This window comes from Melopsittacus undulatus, chromosome 3 (assembly GCF_012275295.1).
Source record: "Melopsittacus undulatus isolate bMelUnd1 chromosome 3, bMelUnd1.mat.Z, whole genome shotgun sequence".
Taxonomy (NCBI): Eukaryota; Metazoa; Chordata; class Aves; order Psittaciformes; family Psittaculidae; genus Melopsittacus; species Melopsittacus undulatus.
This window is the reverse complement of record NC_047529.1, coordinates 22592569-22609035: the sequence shown is the minus strand read 5'-3', so window position 1 is coordinate 22609035 and position 16467 is coordinate 22592569. Positions and strand designations below refer to the sequence as shown.

Sequence of the window (16467 nt, the reverse complement as noted above, 5' to 3'; positions counted from 1 at the left end):
TTTCTATGCCTAGGAGGCATAAAGTATTATTGAAGTAAAAATTGATGTGAATTAAATGTGTAATGTGAATTACATGTGTGAGTACATAAGCTTAAAGAATGCATGTGAGATGCCAGCTCAGCTGCCTTTCTACCGCTTTTCTCCCTTCACTTATACAAGACATAAATGCTTTTTAAGCATGGCTATTGCAGTGTACTTCAATGCGGCCAGATACCTTTCCATTACTACTAACCAAACAGTGCTGAAACCCAGATAAGGATTTGCTGGTCAAAAACCTTCTAAGCACCAGAGATGATGATTGTGAGGTGTTTTTGCACTGACTGAACCAACGGCCAGTAGCTCTGGTTCACCTGATTCAGCAGTGTAGGTATCCTCCAAAATCAGCACTCATTAAAAACATCCATTCTACTTAAAGTAAATCAAGAGTCACAAGCTAACTAAAATTATCAAATGCATATTGACTCCCTGTGCCTGGGAAACGTCTCTTCTTTGGGGTTATGCAGAACAAGGACAAAGGCCAGCTAAGGATGAGTCCCTATTCTTGGAAGCCTAGTTGTTGGAATGCCTAACTCTCATAATCTCCTCCTCTCCTGTTTGCAGCAGTGCAGACCACATTCCCACTCCCTATCATCACCACACATTCTTAGTGGCACATCTCTAAGCCCAACGCAGCAAATGCCTACACAAAAAAAAGTGTTATTGGAAAAGTATTCTTAGCTACCATTAATTCCTCTTAGCAAGTGGAAAATGGTGAAAGAGCCAACTCCATCTGATTACCTAGCTCTTCTTGGACCACAAGCCAGTGGCCTGGGAACTACCAGTGGCCCACAGACCACAGTTTGGGAATCACTGTCCTAAATAATCTACAAACCTCTTATTATAGAACACCATGCTCCTTGTCTTGCTCAGGCTACTATTTTAGTTTTCTTCCTGCCACCACAGCATATACTATGATGGTAGAAATTGATGGCTCATATCTGCTAATCAGGCCCATTTGGTGAACAACTATTTAGCAATCAATGACATGATTAACTTGCTGAAGTATTAATTCAGTTTTACTCAGATGAATTCAGCCTTTTTATTTTTTTGGTAGATATTTACCACTTTAGCTGGAGGCAGATTCTCACTCACAGTCAATCCTGCAGTTTCATTAGAAGTCAGAGTGGACAAGCAAACTCCATTCTCCTGAATTTAGTAACAGCTAAGCACCAATATATCAAATTCAAGCCACACCCACCTTCCAAATTTTCCTGTAACACTAGGATTTATCTTTTCTTTTATACAAAACTTCATTTCACTTTAAAACTTCACACTGATGGTATATTAACATTTTGGGATCGCATAATCAATGTCTTTATAGTAATTTATTAGCCCTCCACCACTTCTATACTTTTGCCCATACTGATTCTTTAGGATAGAATTCAGTTTCAATACAGTCTGATGGTCCTGCTCTCCCCACATAGAGAAAGAAATGGAAACACTCTTTTAGTGGGCTATAAATCAACACTTACCTACCTCTCTTTATCATGGAAAATGAGCTAAGCATAGTTTGACAGATTTAAGGATACACTATTATCTTCCACAGTCCATGGGACATAAAAGATGAAACTAAAACTTCATCTTGCAACTTGGCTATTAAGAATGTCACTCAAACTTCTGCCATTCAGAAGCTATCCAATACTGATTCAGAAACAAAACAGAAAATTCAGCAGACAACATCTTCCAAACGATAAACACATCATGTTAAAACAATAAAATGTGTTTGTATTATGATTGTGTATAGCTCAAAATTCCTAGACATTTACCTTTAATATATCAGGTGACCAAATACTATATTGTTACGACATTACTGATGACTAGCTACTTATTAGATATATAATATTCTAACGCATCAGTTGTGTCTCTTTAACCAATTAAGATATGAATCATACTACTGCATATTTCTAAGCACTTGGCATACACAGAACATTACCAAAATAAAGAAATAATTTAATTCCAATTAAATTTTTCTTTACTCTTCCATTTTACTTTGCTACAAAGAAAACTATTCTGGAGGTCCTAAGAAGAAAAAAACTAAACCTGCATTCTTCTATTCTTATTTCTGTCTGAGACATTGTATTTGTTATTTCTTATCAAACCACAGAAGATGTCCAAAGAATTAGACCATTCTAAGACATGGCCATGTATGTACATCTGCTGTCTGTACAGCCTTTATTAGCAAAAGCAACCAGGGTGCTAAAAAGGGGAGGTGAGGGATGTGTTAGAGGGACTGCGAGTCAAAGATTTCCTATATAATCTTTGATTTTTCACAGCTTCTAAAGAAATGTTGTGTGAGACTGAGTCTTTTCAGTTTTTATTTTAAAGTGGGATATTCATAACACGGCACTTGAATTAGCAATGTGTATAAAATTAGCAAGGAATGATTTCAGGATTTTTTTAATTTATATCTGTTAGTTTTAACTAGCAGTTTGTTTCCTAGCGAAAGAAATCGAAAGGCTGTTCAAAAACTTCCAACTAGGTATTTATTGCCATCAGGGGAGCTACTCTTGAACAGGGGTCTTTAGTCCTTCTGTGGTACTCAAGCATTTCTACTCAACTGGATTTTGTAATAGAAAGTACAGAGCTTTAGTCTCCACAATGCATCACGTATCATAATGCCCACATTCAGAAACTGAGCAGCTATACTGGCATTTTGACAGAATGATTTGAGTGTGCATAAATACGGAATATTTATCTTACTTCTACTTTTCAGTTTTACCCTTGTATTTTTTCAAATCAAGAATTTTACAAAGGATTTAAGAGTAACACTGTTTAACAACTCAATTTCTTCCGAAAGAACCAAAGTACTTGCTCATTCTTTAATTAAACTTTTTCTGTTCCTGTTAAAGGGAATAAGATGTTTAAAAGAGCGTGACGCAACACAATCTATTTTCTTCTGATTTCACTACCCATAAAATGAAACAGTCACTGATGGCTATATACCACAAAAACATGACCTGCCTTTAACCTGCATGCATGTCAAAAGACCTCCCATTTAACCCACAGGAAAATGCTAACTTACAGATACTAGCATCCAGGCAGTAGCCTCTGTTTTGAGGGCACTGAGCTATAGTATACTTCTAACACATTCATAGAGGAAACAGTAACTTGCACTTTAAATAAACCTTCACAACAGCTAGTAAGTTAATTGGTTAGACACGGGAGAGTATCTTCTCAAATCAGAAATCTCAAAAGAAGTGTAATGCAAATTCTTCAGTGGAGTGACACATTAAAAGAAGCACCAGAATATACAAAAATAAATCAGCTGTGGGTATTCCTGCCTACTGGGATTACTTTTAAGGAAACAAAATTCATTTCATAATTATGATCTATTTGTGTACATTCTTCCTTTCTTATGAAAATATCTTTATAAGGTAGAAATTAACCAAATGATGTGCAAACACATGCATCTTAAAATGACTTATGATACCATCATAATATAGTTGGCATGGTAACAAAGTAAGCAAGCAGGGGTTTTTAGAACCTGTTGCTAGAGGCATGAACATCTTAATCAAGAGAAAAACCATGAGTCAAAGCATCAATATCAGATACAAAAAGAAAAAGAGCAACACTTATGAAAATCATAAAGCATATACATATTACATTTTAAAATAAGAGACCTAGAACATTACTCTCCTTTTTGTAATTTTGCCTACACCTAAAGATTGATTTTGACCTGTTTTAGTCACAGCAGTGACTAAACAGCAGTCACAGAAGTTCAAAACAACTGCTTTTTTTAAAAGCTGAGGAAGAGAAGAAAGCTGAACTTGAAGCATAAACTTTTTATTACATTCACTGAGTAAAAATAAGTTTCAAATCTTTTTTACACAGTGCACTGACTGCTAAAAGCAGAATTACAGCAATGAAATGTTCAATTAATGTTGTGTGTTTTTGTGGAGCACAGATTGCAACAGCTCCCTGAACAGAAGGGGATCACAAAGAAGTAAAAACGAAGAGTGTAGCTTTTTTCAGTTTTCACCACACTGTGTAATATGCCTCCAGTAAACTAGGAAGCAGTCTATGACTGATGGCTGCTGTTGGAAAACTTGCTTTAGTCTTTCAAAATCTACTTGATCTAAATATAACCAGGCATATTATTCCAACACAGCTTGATTCATTTTAAGCCCTTTATTACTTTACAGGCAGCATCATTTAGACGTTAAGTGTACAACTTCAGTGCTTGCACGCTCTAAATCAGTGGTCTCCAAAGCAGGGTGCATACACAGTGGGGGTGCAGGAAGAAAACATCAGTAATGCACTAGCACATGTATATAATTTGTATTTAATATACATATACTGGGGATGCATGTTCAATATTTTACTCATTGAAATTTTTAACTGATAGTAGTGCATCAAAAAAGTTTGCATACCATTCGTCTAAATGTATCGGCATGAATTCTTCTTTCCTAGTAGCTTCTCCTCTCCCCTCTTTTCATTTTTTATTTTCTAGATTCCAGTCTGAGATGCCTCAAGAATCAATGGTGTCAGATTAAAATATCTGTCAATTTATGCCCTCATCCTTCTTATCAGGATATTCTTATAAACACCAAACTTTGTCAGAGAATTTACATGAGGCCATTTTCTAGAATACTGTCTAAATGTATACTACTGACAGGACGTGAGCTTCCTTCTTCTGTACTCTTAGTAAAGTCTATATGAAAACAATCTCATAAACAACTTTTCATTATTTTTTAAACTATTTGACTTTCTATACTTCTCTTAGCATCATGTGGCTACATTATGGGCACCAGTAAGTATAGATCCTGGCATACTATACTGAGAAGACAAAAAACATTTTAATAGGTCAGGCAAGAGAGTCCTGCCAAGCTCAGCCGTGGCAAGAGTAGGTGCTATTCAGTGAGAGAAACCAAGCCAGGCCACTTTCTGTATCCCTTCCCCTTGGGGTCAATTTCTCAGGCTCAAAACCCTGCCACAAGATGGCACTGGGAGCAGGAGCTGCCAGAGGAGTGAAGGTCTGTGTCCAAAGTGGGAAGAGCAGTGCACCTGCACAACAAAGAAACTGGTTCTGTCAGCAGCTGTTTGTGGACCAGTGGTCCATAGGGTTTTTTAATACTAAGTCTGCTAATTTGCTCAGAGGATAGTGCTTTGGCTGCTAGTTCACTATTTCTTTTTTACCTGTCTCATAACACTTTATCTGTTTTAAACCAGCTAATATCATTAAGTAAACATTAGTTCTGTTACTGAATTTAGTGTATTTTATTCTGTATTTACCTTATTTACTGTCATTAGAAGCCTGTCACGATCCCGATAAGCATTTTGCTCCCCAAACTGAAGAGCCAAGGAAGCTCTTCAGTTCTTATACCAAGGAAGCTGCTTTCTCCCTGTTGTTTTAGTTGCCTTTCCCCATACACTCACCAACTTCACTCCTGAAGTGTCCTCAAGATACCCACCAGAACTGCATTCTAATAACCAAGATGTAGGTTCACTATGATTATATATAGTAATAAAACAACATCTCCTGCCCTGTAACATTGGCTGTGTCTAACTTTTTGTTGATTTAATTTTTTTGCCTGATGCTGTGCAATGAAAGACGTATTAGAGCACAGTCAGTGATGATGCCAGTATCTTTCCTAAGTTTTACAAAGGAATTACAAATTCAGGATTGCGCAAGCACAGTTGAAGAAGGTTTTTTTTTGTCAGATGCATTAACTCCTATTATATCTATCCTGACACTAATCTGCCATCATTTTGCCCACTAATTACATTCTGTAAGATGTTTCTGCAGTTCCTTGACACCTGTTATCTTCCCACAAAGTAAATGTTATGGAGTACCATCCGCAACCTGAGAAATTTCACCGTTTACTCTCATTCTGCAGGTCACAGGTAATCTACTGAATAAAACTTGACACAGCAACCAGCCTTCAAGATACTTCACTTCTGACCTGCCTGTCCATCCTAACAAGCTATTTTTTTTCTTGAAAATCCTCTCTCCGACAGGAGCATTGTCAGTGCAAAAGGACACAGTGAAGTCAGCTAGAGGTTTGGTTTCCACTTAGATATCAGTTCCCTTTTTCCTACTGGATGCTCTAATTCCCCCCAGATTTATGCTCTCCTTAGCAACAATTGTTACAGCAGAATTGGAACAGTTGTACAATATTCCTGCTGGCTCCATCTAAAAACCTCTCAACTAGCTCAGCCATCTCAAGCCAAACTATCATCAAAGGCTCTTTTCACTAACTACACACTTACAGACATGATCCCAGGGCATCCTGAGACCTATAGGTGTTCTCTGCAATAAATTCAGTTCCATTCAATTGCCAGACTTGTACCTGTATCCCCTGGTTAACATGGTACAACAAATCATAAACCCAGGGTAGTTTGACACTTGAACACAGCGACTGGCAGGAATTTTACCAAAGAATTATAGGTTTCATGTATCAGTTTTATATTTGAGATTAAAGAAATTAATAAGAACACTTAAGAGTTTTACTGCTATATCACTTCAGCTTGTCCAGAGGGCCATCTGCATAAGTCCAGAGGTCTACTGACACTAAGCAACTTTCAGGATAAGATCTGCTACTGGCTCCCCATGTCTTACAATGCTGACCAGTAATAGTAACCACTTGGAGTTGGCTACTATGTCTTGCTGGCGATTTGCATGTGAAAAGACTTTTAACAGATATAAAACCAACCTCTTCCCTGCAAATGTTCCATATCCCAGTCTCAGAAAGATTCACTTACTTCTTAAAAATACACTAATTTAGTGCAATTATTTTTTGAATTTAGATAATTAGTTATCTCCTAAAGTACTTAATCTCTGAATTGGACATTTTATTGAAAAATGTACATTTCTAACCTACTCTTCTCAACATAAACACATTCTAGACCTTCTTCTCTATAAGTTGTCTCTAAAGACTCTGAAGTTTGCCATCAGCAAACTCTCTTATTCTTTTAATAGGACTTATCTGACTGGTAAATCTAATTTACCTAAAAACATACTAATTTCCTCAATAACTTCTCCTACAACTGTTCTGTGGAAATATAATGGAGACATGTAAAAACCATGTCATGCTTGTTTTAATAAGCATGAGTCCTGCTAGTGCAACAGGGGGCAGTGAGGGGGTGGGTCAGGGGTGGTGATGTGCAAATATTTGTATGTACAAGTTAGAGTATTGTGTACCTTCTGTCATTTCCATGCCACTAGGAGGTTTACAATGTCCAGCATGGCTCACAACCCAAACAGGATACTGCTGGTTTAGTCCACAATATAAGGCCTGTATAAAGGTTCTGTAATAACCTGCCAGTCCAGGGTTACCTGCCAAAAAACAAAACATACAAGCAGAGTCAGTATTACCCTTCCAATAGCAAACAATCTGCCTCAAAGCTAACTAAACAGCATTATACAGCAATTTGTTAATTTATTTTCTGTAGTATGTTTCCAATTCTTATTTTCCCATTTTCAGGGGCTATGCTGTTCCACTGGTTTCATTCCATTGATCAATGGTACCCACGAGAAGCGTTTTACAGAATTACTTTGAAATTGCAGAACCTAACATCAAAACCCAACATAAAGAGTAAATCTCTTTTTCCACCAGAGGTCAGTCAACTCGCTTATCTATCCTGTCACATTACAGATATATGAAAATTGGGCAAAGAAACATTCAGATTTTATAAAAATATCACAAAGACTACTGCAAATATCACTTGATCCAGATGTCAGCCCTTCAAAACAGGTATGTGGTATTCTGACAACACAAAGGTCTCTACTGACCCTAAAAGTGAGGATGATTTTATTTTAAATTCATTGGACTAGATTTTTTTTCTGCTTGCAACCTCATACACTTGCTGACTTTTTCCACACAGCTTGAGAAGCTTTTTCTTTTTCAACCCCTGAGCTCTAGATCCATGGGAGAATCCATCCTCCATCAGCTTTAGAGAGAACTTCTCAAAAGAGGCTGGTGTCTAAATGTACCCAGCTTCCCCTGATACAGCAGATCACATTGCTCTAAATCCACTGTTTAACAGTGACATCATGTACCACTGCTGGAAGTGGAAACTGTAATACTGTCCCAAAACTAAAAACATGCATAGGTAGGGATTTCAGCATTTCTGAACAAAATTCTAATCTCTGCTCCTCCTACTTTCTTGTTTGGGTATCAGCAGTGACTTCAGTTGGAGAGTAAATCCATATGAAGAGGAAGCAGATTTTGTTTTCCAGTTCCTCCAGAATGCATAAAAATTCCACAAAGATATAAGAACATATAACTTGTTTCAATTTATTCATTTTTCATAGTAGTTCCACTGATTTCTTTTATCATTTAGACACCTGGAAAGCTACCTATCATGGTTAGGTTCATTCAGTGACATGTTTTTCACTCACATACTAGGCAATTCTTCATTTGGATATCATGAACAGAAAAAGGCACATAAAAAGGCATCGTGTAAAAAAGGCATTCACATTCCAAAAATAACACAAATATATTGCTGAAAGGGTATGAGAGAAAAAAAACGCAAACAGTAAACTTGTGTTTAAAACTCCTTTATATGAGTGCAATAGTAATAACAAAGGCTGAGCTGTGTAAGTATTGATAGTGACAGAGAAGAAGAATCAGAGCTGCAATCAAAACAATACTTGTGGAAATTGTGTGGGGAGATATAAATTAGATTTATTCCACTTCTCCTTTTCTGTAGGACATTTTCATTTTGCCTTCTTTTACTTCAACCCTTTTGCTCTCCAGATAACATACATTAAGTCCATTGCTCTCCCAAGAGGTATTCCCTCAGCCCAGGGCTTCTGAACACAGAAGCCTACACCTCACCATGGAGCAGCAGTGCACCAGGTACCCAAAGCCACTGACAGCACTGACATGTGAAGGAGCTGCTGCCATGGTTCAACCAGGAATGACATGTGGGCAGAAGAGGGAAGCTTTCCACTCTAAGTAACATATCATTCATGCTTCATCCTTCACTTGTGCAGAAAAAGTGTCCTGATGATTTTTAAATCTTAATACTGATCTTATTACTGCAATAAATAACAATAAAATACCTTATTGTAATTAATAAAACCACTAAAATATTTTTACAGGAGTACACAGACTGGGGGGGGGGGAGAGAGGAGGGAGAAAAACAACCAACCAAACCAATCAAAACGCCAAAACCCAAACCCCACAGTAAGCTGTTGTATATATAAACTCCAAAATGCATGACCAAATTTTTGCAAGCTGATTTCCAGAAAAACAACTTAATATTCACAGGGGTCACACCCCCACAAAACTGCAGCAAAATATGTAATACAGAAGGCTGCAGAGACAAAATAAAATCTGTACATCATCTGTCAAGCTCCTTGGACTGATGTTACATAAAGGAAACTTGTCCTTCAGCAAGGTTGATGATGAAAGTAGCAGCAATCCAAAACAAAATGTGTCTTTTGTAGTACAAATGATCATAATGTTTTGGCACTATGCTTGGGCCAGGAATATAACACAATTAGATGTTTTGAGATCCAGGAATCACTAACTTAATCTCAAACCTAGCCTTTTTTCTTAAATATTTTCCCTCCTTTAATAATGCAAAACAAGGGGGGAGAAATGGCAAGACCCATCTTAGACATTTCAGTGCTCTGTCCCATCATCAGCCAGGTGAACCAAACACGTAAATATTCTCAGGATTCAGTCATCAACTGAAGAACAGTGAAGAAAAAACTGCTTATGAAAAGTGAGACTTTGCACCCAATACTACACAAAGCTCAAGGCACTTGTTACTTTATTGAGGGAAAGGGGATTTTTATCCTGTAATAAATGTGATGTGTATTTTAAGCAGATAAAATTGAAATCTATAAATACAAAAGAAATCCCTTTCCCTGCTCTTCATAAGCATCTGCTCATGGTAAAAGCCATTCTGAGGGGTCAGGTGTTAGAGCTGCTACTGATACTTTAAAATGCCTTGAAGGGGTATGAATGAGAACTGCTGGCACAAATGGAAAGGAAAATCAATTATTTGAACAGCAAAGATTTCTGCAGAGATATCACCATGTGTAAAGCAGCCATACATTTATTCTTTATTGGATTTTCAGAGTTATTCCAGATTCTCACTGACCTAAGTAAATGCAGATTAATAGTCCCTGCTCTTGAAAGCTTACATCTACAATTTTTATAAGTGGAAAATGTTTAATCTCCTAATACAGCTCTGCAAAGTCAGACATTTTATATGTTTCTACTTCAGTTGCTCACTTCAAAATACTTTTAAGGGAAACAAAAAAAAACTTGAACAGATAAAGATTTTTTTTCATACAACAGAGTTAGCATAACTGCTAGTATAAATAACCAGGGCTTAATAAATACACCAGTCTGTGGCCAACAATAATTTGGGCTCATCTGCTGCAGTTGAAAATGCTGTTCAACTAAACTATTTTATTTTGTAGAAAGAGAACTACCAGGTTCATCATGAAGACACCCAGGAGTGTTCATTTGAGCATTCTAAGGACCTCCTAGTACATCAAACCAAAACTGCCCATGTTTTTTAATTCTTTTTAGCAATGTTAACCTCAATGATTTGAAAGTTGTTACTCCAGTTATTGGAATACCGTATCAATCCTCAGACACCTCAGAGCAGCTGAATCATTCAGGCATGCCAGCAAATCTCAAACTGGAGTCATTTGAACCAAAAAGCCCATCTTAAGCAGTTCCTCTCAACTGTGCTTTATTTTCCACAGTGTATTTATGTTGTTTCAGAACTCTTAAACAGTAGCTGTAAATGGTGACACAACAGAAAGACACAAAACTACAACACACTGCATATTAATTTGCAAAAGACTTCAAGGCGTATAATGGGAAGAGTATGTCAAATGGACAGCTTTCACAGTGACTTCAAACACAGCAGTGACATTTGGTGTACTCATAAGTTTCATTAACCAAAGCATGCCTGCCACCTTTCCTGTAAAACATGCAACATACAACATTTCAATTATTCTACATTAAGCTCAGAGTATTTCCATTTTTAATTTGAAGATGAGAATCCACTTCTTCCTTTTCCAATATGTCCCACGCACAGCTAAAGTGAAATGGTACAGAAAAACTGACTGGGCAGAGGAGTAACTGAGCTATATTGGGAGGCAAATAATTCACCACTTCTATATACTACAGATACAGGCTTTCAAGAACTGGAACTATTACTCTTTAATCATCCACATAGTTAAAAATATGAAAACTTTCAAATACTTTCTTGTTAATGCTTTTTCCATCAAAACAAGATTTTAAATTCCAAACGCTTCCTTACTATGAGAAAACAATGTGTACAAACTAAATATCTGCCCAGGATATCACTACTAAAGACTAACTTTTACCCTGATTTCACATAATTTCCTATACAATGTATAATAAAGTCAAACTTGGCCTGTCTTAAAATGACATACATGCTAGTATTTGAGATGCTGCACTTACAAAAAAGTTTAGACTTGGGAAGTTTAAACTTACATACAGTGCACTTAAATTCTCTTAATTCTGAATGCAAAACAACAAACATATAATGCTCATTTAGAAATTCACAGACCATAGGTACTCTCCAAAAGCTATGACAACTTTTGTGGCTTTCAAATGGTCAAGCATTTTGAATTCTTCTGCAACAGAAACTATTAATGTAAGATACAAACTATAATTAAGAAAACAGTATCATTAGATAACACTTTGCAAAAGTAATTCCAAGACTTACTGAAGAATGTACAATGTAAACCACAACAGCAAAATGCTTCAAGTTAGCAACAAAGATATACATCAAAACATACAAGAAAAGCCTTTTGTCCAGAAAAGAACAGGCTGAAAATACATACAGCTTATTCAAACGAAATTGAGACAAAAACAGTTAAAAACAAAAATGAAACAAAACCCCTCTTAGGAGTTTGGGGAGGGATATTTAAATTGAAAAGGATTTATTTAGGCAGTCTATAGTGAACACCAACAGTGGTGGGGAGTGAAGCTCAGGAGCATGCAGCTAAATCATCCCAAACAACAATGAGGCTTCTTGCACCTTGTTTTGAAACAAGCTTTGGGTTCTGTGCACCGTCCTGCAAGACGTCCCCCAGTGATTTCAGTTGTGTCTCCAGGAGTCTGACCATCCACGAGAGTAGTAGCTGGCATTCAGCTGTGGTGCTTCATGCACTTCTCTAGCAGTTGCTCTCTGCTCTGGGACCTCAGCAGGACCATAAATAAAGGCAGCAACATAAACAGAAGGGGAATACACAGCCAACAGTGGGTTTACAGAGAACTTTTGAGGAACTGGAAAATATGCCAGCAATTACCATGAGTTTTATTTTAGAAGTAATCCACAGTTTCAGAATTAAGCATGTATGCTTGCAATATTCACACGATAATCTCCTGCAACAAAACCAAATGCAGACTTTTATTTTTTAAAAACCCACAACTGAACAGCCATAAATCAAATTTGAAATCCAAAGGCACACAGCAGGACCACACAAAAAACATTTTTGTGGCAATGATTCTTACTGCCTGTTCGAAGAGCTGCCAAAGCTTCCCGCTCCAGCTCGAAGAGCCCAAATGACAAGTTCCTCGCTCAAGGAAACTTAATCTGCCCTTGGCATCCAACCAGCCACCATGGAAGAAGATGCAACTCCCCTATGTTAATGAATGGAAAGCAGCCCATGCAGATGTCAAAAGGATTTAAATGGAGCATGTAAAAAACACAATTATGTTCTCACACTTGGGAGAAAACTGCAGAAAATGACACCGCCGCTGATGATCAGGCCTTAAAAGGAAACACACGCAGGTTTCTCTGACATTCAGGGTTAAGGGACTTCAAATAAAACTTGTCAAATAACATTTGAATTACCATCATAAACTCACAACAATTAAGCTTTCACCTGTTTGCACATCTAGAGGACTAGCATTCTTTGTCCTGTATTCCATTTATAGTCCATACACTAGAGGAGCAGCATCACCTAAAGAACAATTACAAGAACATTATATAGAAACACATGTGAAAACTGTTTGATCCTCTCTGACTCTGGAATCATGGATTTGGCTGGAAAACACCTTCATATATTTCCTTGGGTTGTGAAAATAAGGAATCTCAGAAGGATTCAGCCAGGTGCCTGTAACATAGCTTATTAGAGAGGTTTTTCAAGAACATTTCACTTTTTTTCCCCTATACTTTCCCATATACAGTTTTTAGTTTGATACAGCTATGAAACTTTGTATATAGGATTTTATAATACACATTCTTTATACACAGTTTGCAAAGCAAATAATCTTGTCTGTTCTCTAACACTGCTCCACCTTTAGGACAAATGCAGGTTCATTTACCTCTAAAGAAATCCCATGACAGTCTAATTAACCCAAATTAAAATAATGCAGCTAGTCCAAGTGGCAATTGTGCCTGAAGCCTAAAGTGAATAAAAATTCCCTGATACAAATTGAGACAATACATGCCTTTTTTCTCATATAAATGATTAACAGCATCTGCCCAGGCAGATAAGGTACAAAGTCTGAAATCCTGCTTTTACTACTGCAAACCTAGTGGACTTTGTAAGTGACAGTGCAAGAGTTATGAAGTTCACAGATATATTTCAATAGTTACCTCTAATGTCTCAACCAGGTACTTAAATAAAACAAAAAACTTTTATTTTTTTAAGATGTCTGTAAACTAATGGTTTTGGAAAGGAGTTAAGATTGAGATTTAAAACTGAAAAAACTGAGTTCATAATGGAATAGCTTCTTCTTCACATTTTTTAAAGGTTGAAACCAGGATTTCCTAGTGTTTACAACTAAATAATTTTTGCTCTATTTTCTTCAAAATAAAAGAAAAACTAACACATTTAATGAGGTGTCCTAGTACACACATACACAGTCTCTTAAACATCTGCTTAAGCAGATAAGACAGATTTAACTACTTTTAACAACACAGGGGTGGTTGGTTTGTCTGATCCAATCCATTCTACAACTGATGCTGGCAAAGAGGTTGCATTGAGCTCTGAGCTGTGTCTTGAATCCCTAGTGGAAATTTTTTAGCTGGCTTTAGGGTCTAAAGCAGAATTGGACCAGCAGAAAACAAAGCTCTGTCTGAAAGAAAAAACGGGAACGAAGGAACTGCACAAAGGAGCACGAGACTTGATGTCAAATGGGTTCACAGGAAAGCCTATGAAACATCTGAAAAACAGCACAAGCCTAATGAGACAACATTAGCAGGAAAAAGACAAAGACAAGGCAAACAACTCAAAACCAAGATAACCACAAATTATTTGTTTTGTGCAAATAAACAGCTCTGCAGATTTGATCACTTCTGAATAACATACAAGGAAGAAGCAAATCATAAAAATCACAAGGCACCAGAAAGTACGTCTTCAAATTTATATCAAAGACTTCCCTGTGCTGTACCACTGGTCAGAGTTACAAAAAAGCATAAGTTTGGGGGATTTGGGGTTTTCAGGTTTTTGGGTTTGTCCTTTGCTTTTTTTTTTCAGATTTTAGAACAAAATGACAGATGGGACACAAAAAGCCATGGAGAACACAGAATCATAGAGAATAGTTAGGGTTGAAAAGGACTATGATCATCTAGTTTCAACCCACCTGCCAAGGGCAGGGACACCTCACACTAAACCATGTCACCCAAGGCTCTGCCCAACCCAGCCTTGAACATCGCCAGGGATGGAGCATTCACAACTTCCCTGAGCAACCCATTCCAGTGCCTCACCACCCTAACAGTAAAGAACTTCTTCATTATGTCCAAGATAAACTTCCCCTGTTTAAGTCTTAACCTGTTGTCCCTTGTCCTATCACTACAGTCCCTAATGAATAGTCCCTCCCCAGCATCCTTATAATGCCCCTTCAGATACTGGAAGGCTGCTATGAAGTCTCCACGCAGCCTTCTCATCTCCAGGCTGAAGAGCCACAACTTTCTCAGCCTATCTTCATACAGGAGGTGCTCCAGTCCCCTGATCATCCTCGTGGTCCTCCTCTGGACTTGTTCCAACAGTTCCATGTCCTTTTCATGTTGAAGACACCAGAACTGCACACAATATTCCAAGTGAGGTCTCACGAGAGCAGAGTAGAGGGGCAGGGTCACCTCCTTCAACCTGCTGGTCACGCTCCTCTTGATGCAGCCCAGGACACAGTTAGCTTTCTGGGCTGTGAGTGCACACTGCTGGCTCATGTTCATTTTCTCATTGACCAACACCCCCAAGTCCTCCGCAGGGCTGCTCTGAATCTCTTCAGTGCCCAACCTGTAGCTGTGCCTGGGATTGCTCCAACCCAGGTGTAGGGCCTTGCACCTGGCATGGTTAAACTTCATGAGGTTGGCATCAGCCCACCTCACAAGTGTGTCAAGGTCCCTCTGGATGGCATTCCTTCCCTCCAGTGTATCAACCAAACCACACAGCTTGGTGTCATCGCAAACTTGCTGAGGGTGCACTCAATCCCACTGTCCATGTCAGCGACAAAGATGTTGAACAAGACCAGTCCCAACACTGATCTGTGAGGAACAATGCTCATTAGTGGTCTCCACCCAGACACTGAGTCACCAGCCACAACTCTTTGCATGCAGCCATCCAGCCAGTTCTTTATCCACCGAGAGGTCCATCTATCAAATCGATGTCTCTCCAATTTAGAGACAAGGATGTCATGCAGGACAGTGTCATATGCTTTGCACAAGTCCAGGTAGATGACGTCAACTGCTCTGCCTCTGCCCATCAGTTCCACAGCCCCATCATAGAAGGCCACCAAATTGGTCAAGCAGAATTTCCCCTTACTGAAGCCATGCTGGCTGCCACCAAGCACCTTGTTTTTCATGTGCCCTAGCATGCCTTCCAGGAGTATCTGCTCCAAGATTTTGCCAGGCACAGAGGTGAGACTGACTGGTCTGTAGTTCCCTGGGTCATCCGTTTTCCCCTTCTTGAAAATGAGGGTTATATTTCCCTTTTTCCAATTGTCAGAAACTTCACCTGACTGACATGATTTTTCAAATATGATGGCCAGTGGTTTTGCAACTTCATTTGCCAGCTCCTTCAGGACCCATGGATGGATTTGGTTAGGTCCCATGGACTTGTGCATGTTCAGCTTCTTAAGATTCTCTCGAACCAGATCCTCTCCTACAGTGGGACCAAGGTCTTCAAGCCTTCCAAGACTTGGGTGGTGTCATCAGAGCATTTGCCAGTGAAGACTGAGGCAAAGAAGTCATTCAGAACCTCAGCCTTCTCCAAATCTAGGGTAGCCAGCTCTCCTCATAGCTTCTGGAAGGGGCCTATGTTTTCCCTAGTCTTTTATTTGCTACGTACCTATAGAATCCCTTCCTGTTATCTTTCACATCCCTAACTAAGTTTAGTTCTAACTGGGCCTTAGCTTTCCTAACCTGGTCCCTAGCTTCCTGGATAACATCCATGTATTCTTCTCAGGCTGCCTGTCCTTGCTTCCACCTTTTATAAGCCTCTTTTTCCTGTGAATTTTTCTCAGCAGCTCCTTATCC

General features: G+C 38.4%; 1 protein-coding gene across 2 annotated transcripts in view; it reads right to left on the bottom strand.

Annotated features, from left to right (window-relative positions):
- Positions 1-16467, bottom strand: part of LDAH (lipid droplet associated hydrolase) — a 121892-nt gene that overhangs the window by 86306 nt on the left and 19119 nt on the right. Inside the window, exon 3 of one of the 2 annotated variants that reach the window (XM_034060828.1) lies at positions 7181-7315. The exons of the other annotated variant lie outside the window; for it this stretch is intronic. Within the exon in view, the coding sequence (XP_033916719.1) occupies positions 7181-7315 (135 nt within the window). The remainder of the gene's footprint in view (positions 1-7180; positions 7316-16467) is intronic. 2 annotated transcript variants of the gene reach the window in all.